The sequence below is a fragment of the Papilio xuthus genome, unplaced genomic scaffold (genome assembly GCF_000836235.2).
Source record: "Papilio xuthus unplaced genomic scaffold, Pxut_1.1 DF826923.1, whole genome shotgun sequence".
In the NCBI taxonomy this organism is placed as follows: Eukaryota; Metazoa; Arthropoda; class Insecta; order Lepidoptera; family Papilionidae; genus Papilio; species Papilio xuthus.
Window position 1 is genome coordinate 1,832,644 of NW_013531726.1, and position 12,114 is coordinate 1,844,757.

Here is a 12,114-nt window from a genome sequence, read left to right on the forward strand (position 1 = left end):
AAATTAATCTGATAACGGATAAAGGTGGGGCCTCAAATTGTCTGAAGGAAAAAGAAAAAACTGCTAATATCATGTATTTTTTCTTCTAAGAAATACTCAGGTCAAACAGACTATAATGATTCCGAGTTACAAAATAAAAAAGCATACATAAGTAACGACTTCCGCAGCGCCTATTGCATTACTGAAACGTCCAACAGACAAATAAGCGGCCATTTAAAACCCTGCAAACCATAATTACAACAATTTCAAACTTGTCAAAATCGCATTAGTTCACCTTACGTGGAGAATAATGTTTCGCCTTCAGCGCTCATTGGACGAGAGGGATTATTAAAAAGTCATTAACGTCGACCACACCTAGGCGTATAAATAACGCCGGGTTCGTGTTTTGAAACAGAAAAAAAGCAATTTCCAGATTTGTGAGGGGCGGGGAACGTGGGGGGCGAGAGGTTCAATCAGCCGTGACTGATACGGAAGGAACCGTGCCCATATCACGCGAAATCATTATTTAGTCGTTAGGGATACGTATTGTAATGGAAAATCCGACTTCACGGTGCGAGTGGAAAGCAAGATTGCCAACGATAGTGTAACCTTAATGTTTAGACGTGAAAGGGAACTGATCAATTGGCTTTCAGGAAAAACATTTTTGTAGAGTAAATATACATAGTGCATTTTGACAATATCGTAACTATTAAAACAGTTCACAAATTAAGTAATTTTAATTTTAAATCATTACAATTGTAAAAAAAAACTTCAAAACGAGCCAATGCCTTTTGTGCTATATCTAGAACTGTTTTACCAATATCATGATTCCATTGTGTTAATTCTTTACAAGAACATCGAGTGACTCGTTCGAAGTTAGCATTAGAACGAACCACTGAAATTTCTATTTAGAAATACAAGATATATTTAGTCTTACGAAACTTAAAAACCATTTAGATGTATAGCCTGACCAGAAATATAACAACCCTCGCCACATTGTTGATAAAATATGAAGCTACTTTCTCTGAACTCATAGGCCAGGATTATTATATTCTTGGTTACACCATATGTATATGACATGGGTCTTGTTTGTCAAATCGTTTAAACAAAAACACATCGTCATCGTCCTTAAATCCTCTATAATTACTGAGATAGTAATCTTGAATAATTAACAAACAACTAGATGTTGCTATTTTAAATTCATTCGTCTAAATAATTTTTCATAGAAAACACAGTTATTTGAAGAAAAGACGATCTACATTTTGTATGAAATAGAACGGGCGTTGAATAAAACTGTCCAATACAATCATTATGCTTTATTAATTTCATGTATTCATATATTTATGACAATATCCGTCTTGCCTAATCTTATTAAGTTACTAATTATAGTTATATTTCATAAATTTTGAATTGATAGGACATAATGGTAAATAAAACAATTCGAAACTGTTACCTCATAACTTCTAAGGGCCTAATTCCGATTCTTTTTTTTACTTTCAGGACAGATGTGAATATACTTATAGATTAAAACTTAACAGTAAAGTTCGCAATTAATTTAATTACACATTATTTAAAACTTTACAAATCAAGTTTAAATTAGAAGACACTCATCTGGCAAGGGATACCATGATAAAAAAAATAAAATTGCACTGCAATTTATGAAGTTTGATTTATTAATAATTAAAATATTGAATAAGATTCTTATAAATATAAGAAAGACAGTGGAACAAAAAATGTGAAAGTTTGAGCAATTTTTACATAAATAAATATAATAGCATCCCAGCCAGATAGCGACTGAACTATTCACGAACACAGTAAACAAACGAACCGACCTAAAATAAGCGAATCAATAAATAAATATCGTGTAAATATCGACAATGTACACTTATTACAATTTACACTTACATCACGAGCACAGCACAAAATAGATGTTTTAGACGACGGGGCTCACATTCTAACTCGTAACATTCACTAGGTACATTAACTATGTGTGAGAAAGGAAATAGAAAAACAATTTACAATAAATATTTTACATTACCGTTAAATAAGTAATAAGATAACCCGATTACGAAAACTCAATGGAAGTTCCCGCTCTAGTACATTAAACTATCGAGTTACATGTAAATATTTAAAGTTCGATAATTATTTTTACGTATATACGTTACAATAGGTAATGATTTTATAAAAATACCTCTTGTTCTGTCCACAAGGGACGCGTAACATGCGATGCCCATGCGCTAAGTGCGTCCAAGTCTCGCTTCGAACGCTTGTCGATCAGCGATCTATTTCCTAGCTTTGGTATACTGTGTACTCATCCCCTACCCTTTCCCAATAAACAATATAAGTGTCAAGTCATTACGAAATCCAAGGTAACTCTAATCTCATCCTCCATTAATTGCACCCTACAAATCCAAAGTCAAATTTTGTTCAATCTTAGCTCCATCAAATGGCACGACATATTTGTCCGTGTAAAAAGAATTTAATAAAAATGTTATCAAGATACATTTAATTTTTACTTTACAATCGTAAGTTTAGATTTTATTTTAAATATCAGTAATAATTACGTATAATGTTGTCTTCGAAAAATCGTATACATTGCACTTGTACAAACTGAACTTCCCCTACAGAGTAAAATTTTTCAAAGAAATCTGTTGAATCCCAAAAATAGAACACACGTTCCCGAAATAATTCAAATAAAAATAACAAAGAAACGATTCTTCTTTTCCGTAAGAAAAAATAATCTCAATAATATTATTCACACTAAAACAATAATTGTACATAATCATAAATTCTAAATGTTACCGTGTTTTATATTTACATAATAGCATTCTGATAGCTTAATTAGAAATAAAACTTCAAATATATTAAATAATAACAATATCAAATCTAATTGCCTTCTTATCAATGGTTAATTATAAGAGGTCCTTATGGTTTTGTGATTTAGTGAGAAAAAAAATGTTTGCCGTCATAATAAATTACTATATTCATTGGTAATTTTAAATTAATCCTTTCAAATAAATCGATTTTATATATTATAATTAAATGGTAGATAATAGAGATTGTATATATAAAATCCAATCATGCACAGATTCAAAAGCAAACACTTTGACAAAAGCGGATTAAAGGAATCGATTGAAGAAGATTATATAATTTTGCCAATTTTTTTCAAATAATAAACCAGCTATATGAAATCACATAAACAATGCAGTTTTATTAATTAAACACTGCTTTTTTGGTAATTATTGGTATTGAGATTGTTCTATAAATTAATTTATACTTAACAACTGTAAAAATCTCTTCATCACACTATCTTTACTCTTTACCAAGTCACTAAGTTTACGTATTAGTTTATAATGTAATATTATGAAAAGTCCAACATACAATTTATACAAATTAAAGTTCTAGTAGGTCCGGCCTCCGAGCCGGTATCGGTTGCGCGAAACCAACGTTGTATGAAAATAAATTGTCGATGTTGTCGGGTGAAGCGAACCGATCGCTTGGGGTCGCTGCGAGCGTTGCGCGGTCTACTGCGGCACGGTCTACTGCAGCGGGGTCTACTGCGGCGAGGTCGGCGGACTCATGTTATCCGGCTCGTCGCCGGAGCCCGGCTCGCCTTTGGTCTTGTTCTCTTTCTTCCACTTCATGCGGCGATTCTGGAACCAGATCTTGATCTGACGCTCGGTGAGGCAGAGCGCGTGCGCAATCTCGATCCTTCTCCTCCGCGTCAGGTACCGGTTGAAGTGGAACTCCTTCTCCAGCTCGAGCGTCTGGTACCGCGTGTACGTCTGCCTCCCCCGCTTTCGTTCTGAAATTGAAACAATTATTATGTTATAATCTTATCTTCATAAAGACATTATTAGTGGGCGGACCAAATCCTATACAGATTTTTAATAAAATAATAGAGATAAACTACTACAATTATTTACTATATCTAAAGTCATTAACAAATCGTGTACGTTATATTTAAACACACGGAGGTGCATATTCTAATTGCCTTTAATATTTTATATTGTGGCAGCCCTGAATGGAATCAAACGTTAAAAACTGCATAGGCATTTCTGATAAATGACGGTTATTTGTAAACGGCGAACACTCCGGGCGAAGTTAATTGAAAATTGTTTTGAGCTTATCAATTTGTTAATTGTTTTTGCTTGTTCGGCATTTCTCTTCGCTGTCGGGAGTAACAAAGTTTTAAAGAAAACATAAAACCATTTAAAACTCTATCGCTGAGAAATGACAGAAAAAATCACTGATTTTTATCTATTCGCGCAAAATAATATCGGCGACAAACAGGAGTAGATTAACGTAATCTGTAGACAACGTACATAATGGTCGAACATAGTTGTACACAATGATCATATGCAAATTGAGAAATAGTTCGCAGTAAATCTTTCAAGCGTGCAACCAAACGTTTACGAAAACAAATAACGTGTGAATAGACTTATTATCTGATATTGATACTTATTGGAGCAATTGGAAGTTTACAAAGTCGGGCACAAGCGTACAGCGTTGTTGGCAATCTCCGCTCTCGTCCGCGTCACACTCGCATCTGTTTACTCATAAAGACGCGTTCCGTCCAGCTACCGGAGCCAATTAAAATAATTTAAGACGCCTCGGGCCTTTACCATTTTATACCCATTACTCTTCCATGGAGATGGGAACCCTATTATGCACGGTTTAGAGAATTGCCCGCTCTCTGTAATTTGTCAGACGAAAAAAGAAAGAAAACTTGAACCGTACAACGTTTAGTTACAGATATAATTTCGATCGCAGATTGAAATTCATCGAGGAATAAATTATAACGTTATCGACACAATTGTTTTGACGTTCGTATAAAATATAGTTGACAGTTAATAACAAAATCAGTCAATATGTATTTTAATTGGTCCGTAGTACACAAATAATACGATCGGCCACCAGGCTCGCTTGATATAGCCGGACACATGACATTTGTTAATAGCATCAAGCCAAGAGACCGCTTTTAGATTTATGTTTAATATATCAACTGCATTTCGCATTAGTAGATCTCTACCGGCTTAAGTTAATTAGTTCATAGCGCTCATTTAAATGTTGTTGATTTGGTATAAAATACATTTCATATCTATAAAGTTATGCCTTTGTCTTTAAAAGATTTAACGCAAATGGGTTTATAGACACTTTTATTGTAAATTTGTATCTTATTCCTTGTTTATATAAATAAATAATAATAAAAAAAAAAACTATGAAATCTCATGAGTCACGAGCAAGGCTGAAAATGTCATACGATTAGTCAAGGTAACAAATCTCGAAGATTTAAACAAAGTATGCAAAATAAAACTTAAAAAAAAATACTAAATTTGATTTAGAGTAGATACGACTGTAGGCAACAAAGGGGGAAACAAATCGGGTAACTAACTTTATCAAAGTAAATTCAACTTTGATTATTTTCATTTCGAGACACGCAAAACAAGTCGCTCTATAACACAAACACGCGAACTTCGAAGAAATTCACCGACACAAAAGGCAAGGATTACACCTCGAGCGACACCGTCATACCGATGTTTCGAAGAAATTCAAATTTCATAACGGTAAAGGCAAATAAAATACGAAATGGGACATACCAGCATTTTGTTACCGTTCATTTACATTTGACTAATTGCATTCTCTGTGTCCAAAACATGAATGTAAGAATATACATGTTTGAGAAATAATATAGAGGACTTGTAATATAATTTTCTTACAAAAGCCACCAGAGAAGAATGAAAATATGTAGATAGGTTTAATGCTCTATCTATTCAATTAGTAATGTACCATAATTTAACAAGAAAGAGGTAATACTTAGGTACAAAATATAAATAATAAATATTGCTCTGTTCGTCAGCAAAACAAAGTTGAAGAGTTTATTTTTTCCCAATTTCACCTTTATCAATGTGTATTATCATAAATTAAGCTTAGTTCTTTAGATTCTACTTGGTAAGCATTGAATGAAATGCTATTATTTTAAGTATTCCCGAGTCAGTTTAAAGTGTCTCCAATGAAGTGAGATGTTCCTCCAAAGGAATAGCGGAGTCCTGTTCGGCGAGTGCAGGCTGCAGAGTTATAGGCCACTTGTTGCTCGGGGAATTGATAACAGCACTCGCTCCCGGATTTTGGGACGCATTCAAGAATGCAAATGTTACAAAATGTTCGATGAATTACAAACACATTGGCATGAATTACATACAATTGGTGATTTACTTGCAAAAGATTGACTATTACTAGTAGTACTTAATAGTTGTTACGATATTCGATAGTAGTCAATTGATTTTAAAATTTATGATATCAATTTACAAATTCAATAAATTCATCAGTATTGCGATGGACAAATGGTTTGCTAGTTAAGTGGACACTAATGTCATATCCAAAGTATCTTCAATCTCAAACAGGTCACACTTACGTTCAAAATAAAGTATACAGTAACATAGCTTGTGAAATCCCCCAGCTCGGTCTTTATATATTACACTGGCGGGTTTCATCGCACACTCGGATGCATAAAACATGATCCCAACGTCAGATTTAAACCGTATGTAATAAGAGCATTAAGTAGAACACTTCTGAGCCAGGGACGTTCTTCACTAGATACCTTAACTGTGACACTATTCTAAAACATAACATATGTAACATAAATATATGGTCAGGCAAAAAAACTCCAATAACACGATTAAAGACGGCATATTGAATTATTACAACTGTAAAGTTACTTTGATCAACTTTAATTTCTACGACATTGAAGTTAGTTAAACAAATTTCTGTGTCTATAGTAGCAATTTAAATGTGTGTATATTGTTTCTATGGAAGATAAGCGAGCGTTGGAAACGCGGCGTTCGAACCGCTCGTATGTATTTCGCGAAATCGCAACTTTAGGGGCGTCGGGCGCAGCGCTGCATGTGTCGTCGGGCGCACATAAATCATCGCCAGGGGGAGAGCCGGGTTACAAAATCGGGCCTCGGCTTACTTTCGCGACACGGCAGCGGCGCGGCGCGGCGCAGCGCGGACAAGCGCGCGTGACGTTATTGAAGTTTGTACGGATCGAGCGTGCGGAGGTCAAACGCCCAGCGCGACAACAACTTTGTTTCGACGGAGATTCATATCTTATAATGGATACCGTACTTTATACATCTACATATTATATAATTTTGATCAAATTTTACAACTTTTTAATACTGACAATATAAAATGATGTTCTAATCATAAAGTAAAGATTAAAAGATGGATTGGCCTGTCTCATATACACGTGTTTAATATTATTTAATTTCATTACTTTTCCTTACATTTATTATATTAATAATAATATATTAAGGCCTTAGATTTACATAATACTGGTTCGTATATTTGTAATAGCATCATTTCATGTTACCACAACATAGGGATTAAGGATGGAGATCATGAGAAAAGGACAATAAACGTTGAAATTGTCAAAATATATTTTATTTAAAACCAGTTAGAATCACGAATCGTATCAAATAATTAATTACACACTTCAATGGATTGAAGTATGCAACAAACATCGGCAGTTATCGTCCTGCGTACGGTTGGAGCCAAACTAATCTCGGTCAGACCTCTAGGTCAGTTTACATTTATCCGGATAAAGTGCGTACTGAAATATTGAGCGGGCCCGAGCCACTATCGGAGATCGCATTTGTACTGATTACCTTCGCGATAGAGCCGCGCCGCACGAGGTGAGAACCCAAAAAAAAACACTAAAGAATATCCAAGAATAACGTGCACAAGTATCAAGAAATTGATAAATATTTTCGTGGCACCCTAATTTTATGCTAGAAATATTGTTTAATAAACTTCTTGAGTAAATTATATGTAAACATTGCCTAATTATAAACGGTTTTCCTAAAAGGAAGGTCATGTTCTTGATTAACTTGAATATATCTTACTATATAATTTACAACATAAACATATAAAGTACACATAGGTACAAAGCGACAATAAATAATTGTAGCCTAAAATAAAATTCATCAAGGGATGACAAGTTGAAAGAGCTTTTAATTTAATTCGTTGTGGTATCGCGCCGGAGGAGCGCAGAAAAAAACACAGCAACAGCTTGCTTCGATATCGACAATCCATAATTCATGTCGTACAATTTCATACGTCCCTACACGACCGGACTGGCCCACGACCCAGCTGAACTGACAAACGATTCACAACTCTATACCATTAATAATTATGCTTAAATTGATTTACGCAAGTGTTACGTAAGCGTCGTTATTCATCGCAGAGCCCACTCGAAGCGTTGCAACATCGTACGCGGTATCAAACGGGTATTCAGATTAATGCAATTTCTCTTAAACGCTTACACGTCGTAAATAAAATTGCCGGTTCCCAAAGAGATCACGTACAAAGGCCGAATTGTTAATAAGTTTAATTGATGCAACAATTACGCGAAAGACGAACGGAGAAAATGCGTAAAGGTCTGTTGTTTTGCATTCAAAGTTGACGTCATTCAGCTGTCGAGGAAAATTAAGTAATTATCGTGAATCAACTGCAAAATAACAAATAAAATATTTGTTCGCTTTTAATTTACATATTAATTTATCCACGTATATTATATTTACATAAGAATGCGAATACATAATGTAAACTAATTTATTTTTAGTTTTAATGAATTTACTTAACAATTAAATAAAAAGAACACCCAATACTTCGACAAAAATAAATCAAGTATATGTTAAATTAACCGAATTATATTAAACAATTTAATAATAGTTTATTTATTGTGGCGGATATTTCAATTCCATTCATAAAACAAAATTAAATCAATATTAACTGGTCATATTAAAGGTCATAACTGTTGATTCATATCCGTTCGACCTCCACATTTTAAATAGCTATTGACTAATATTACGCAATAAAAAATAACAAATTAAAAAAAAAAACACAAATAAATTATTGATTTAATGTTAATATTAGATTGGATAATATCGTTTGACTGAATCTTAATTTCAATAAAAAAAACCTAACATGTGAGGTTCATAATTATTTATTATACTATACATCATCATCAGTTCACTATACGTCTCCACCGAGGGGATCGGAGCCTACCCTAAATCAAGGGTGACTAGGCTATAGTCAACCACGCTGGCCAAGTGCGGGTTGGTTGACTTCACACATATCTTTGAATTTCTTCTCAGATATGTGCAGGTTGCATCACGATGTTTTCCTTCACCGTAAGCACCGTTATACTATACATTCATGTTAAAATAAAAGTTCTATTTTACTGTACCAAAATGTAGACGTAAAATGTAAACAATTTAGGTTATGATTTAATTAACCATAAAAGTTTCTAACATCATGTAACGTCCATTTATAAAAATTAAAAGTGTATATTTGTATCCCTCTAAACCTAACAACTACACCAATAAAAATTAAGCAACGAGTATACAAATTATATCCGAATTTACAGTTTTATTTGTCAATTAACAACGTGTAACTATTTATATACTTTCAAGGAGCATTTCCGAAATTCTTCGTTCGTTCTTTTTCATTCAGTGAAACCAAAATAAAAAGTAAGCAAACCAAAGAAAATAATTGTTATACAAATAACATTCACTGTATCCACAAAGCGAGTTATTAGGAAAACAAATCTTGAGGCTCGTTGTAAATAAAGGAAAGCGGTGCACCGATCTGAGCGAAATGTTGAAATGAAAAAGCATGGCGGACTTTCAAGCGTTGATAGTCATTAATCATTGCCTGGGCGGCGCGCTAGCGTATTCTATGTTATATGTACGTAATCACTTCACGGTTTCATTTGATGTTATTTTTTATTTAATGTATACACCTTATATATGTACAAAAGGCAAATAAATAAATATCATTAATTCCATGTTTACAATGCAAAAGGAATTATAGTGAAATGAACTTTAACAATACTTCAGAGCTCATTCTATTTTCTACGAATTTGTTGGCAGATAAAGAAATCCATAATAATAAATAATAGCCATAATTATTTCCGGTGTAATAATTGACATTTATATTATAATAAAAAAAACAACATGAGAAAATGAGACCTAAGCGACTGTCAGAAATCGTAATAAAACTCGGTAAACATTTGGCTGGACCTCAATAAGAATTTATTTGGCGAGCGCGGGCCATCAGTCAGTGTTGTGTCGACGCTGATTCCACCGTGTTTCGCATCCCAAATGGAATGTTATTCACCGAAAATTTCGCAAACCTACGCGAAAAATTACGAGAGCCGGGCTGGGGATTGAACGAAATTCCTGCGGCGCGAAAAAAAGGTGTCAAATGAAATATTCAAATATATTTTAATATAATTCATGCGGCGGGCGTTTCATTTCTCTCCCTCGTAATGGAATGCTAAATTTTCGGGCTAACAAAAAATATATATTAATGCGCGTACCTAATAGCTTATACAAACTCGTTTGTTGGGTATTGTTGCGCACAATGGGTGCCATAACTCCGCGTCGCCGCCACGGCCGGTGACGTCTTTGTTAGGCCCGAGCTTTGTTCCGCGCCCGACTCCGCCTGCGCCGAGGCCGACACGACATCCCATCCGACCTCTGCTCTGCCATGCTCTACGCTACCCATTCTACCTATTCACTCCGTCTACTCTATACACACGTAAAATTTATTACGATTAAAAAACCATCTAATTTTAACCTCAATTAAAGTAATTAATAATTGAACTAAAGGAATTTTCCGAACATGAAATTATATTGTGGCCGCCTTAAAAACGTCCCTACACAACGTACGTAATTACCGGTTTCGTTCAGACCATTACTGTAATTTGCAGGAAAAGCACGAATGAATATTTGAGAAGGCGCTAGAACGTGAGTAATTGACTTGGATCACGAAGCGAAAAGTTATGAAAGGTGGACGGCGCTGGCGATTTTTCAATATGTCTCGGCGTCGGAAATCTTAATGAATAAACGCAAGACTTGGCAATATTCTTACGACGATATAAACATGTACGTATGTATGTTATATTCAAAAGGCAATCTGAGAATACAGTTATAGGCACGTAAAAATTCATCCGAACATAATACGGGGCGCGGAACGCATTAGGGCTTCAAGATGAGCTTCGCCGCGGGAAAGCCTGCCCCAGGGGTCTCCCCTGCCCCCAAGCGCGGGGAAGGGGCGGTCTCCGCTCCAGAGAATATTTGACACGGGTCTGGCAGATAGACAGTCCGGTCATGTGTGATCCCCGGGCAGGAAACCGAGTTTTTTTCCCTATATCGACATCGCTATGCAATACCTTTATATGTATATATAGATATAAAGATACGTTTATGATTTATGTGCTGGCAGTGTCTCGCACATGTGCACGCATCATGTGATCCTTTTCGGTACTCGACTAATGATACGATACGTTTTAATTTCATTAATGACTTTTTTGGTTATTAGTTAATTTCCATAGTGCTTTAATTTTCTCCTACAATTATTTTACTGGCGGTTGATAACATAATTGACGCAATTTACCTAATTACTAAAACAAAATTTTAATATTATTATGATTCCATTTCAATTTTCTCAGGCCAGTGTGTGTGAAAATGGAATTTTAATACCATATAATAAGTTCGGCTTGAGTGGCTAAGCGCCGGTCAAAGTTTGATTGGCGCGCTCTCTCAAACTGCAATTAATATGGAGTGTACGGAGTCCTTCGGGCGAAAGGGAGACGGGAACATTTGTCTGACAAGGACAAAAAATTACAGACGGTATTGCCAGACGGCTTCTAAATGTCCAAATTAAATTTGTATTAATCTAGAACTATAAATAAAATTTAATTACAAATTTTCATTATGATGTCACTAAATCTAGGACGATATACTTCAGTGCGATTTGTCTGCGTTGGAATTGATGTTCTTTAGAGGAAGACATAATCAATCGAATCAAACTTTTTAAATAATACCCATTGATTTGAAAGTTATAGTGCGTGATATATGACTTTGACTAGTTTTCTAGAATGATTAAATTACATACGTAATAAGTTCAAAAATTTTAAAAGTATAATTACCACGTTATATTACAGTTACTGTGATATATTAATAACTATATCTGTAATTCAAATTTTCAAATACCTTAATTTCCCGATAAAATTGTAAAAAAAATAATCTGGCAATATACCTGAACGCACACGAACATCATACT

General features: G+C 34.6%; 1 protein-coding gene across 5 annotated transcripts in view; it reads right to left on the reverse strand.

The window, feature by feature from the left end:
• Nucleotides 1-2,790: 2,790 nt before the first annotated feature.
• Nucleotides 2,791-12,114, reverse strand: part of LOC106122565 (homeotic protein antennapedia) — a 152,319-nt gene continuing 142,995 nt past the window's right edge. For all 5 annotated transcript variants that reach the window (XM_013318614.1, XM_013318612.1, XM_013318615.1 and 2 more), the window contains one exon: nt 2,791-3,784. In XM_013318614.1, the coding sequence (XP_013174068.1) occupies nt 3,534-3,784 (251 nt within the window). In that variant the 3' untranslated portion in view covers nt 2,791-3,533. The remainder of the gene's footprint in view (nt 3,785-12,114) is intronic.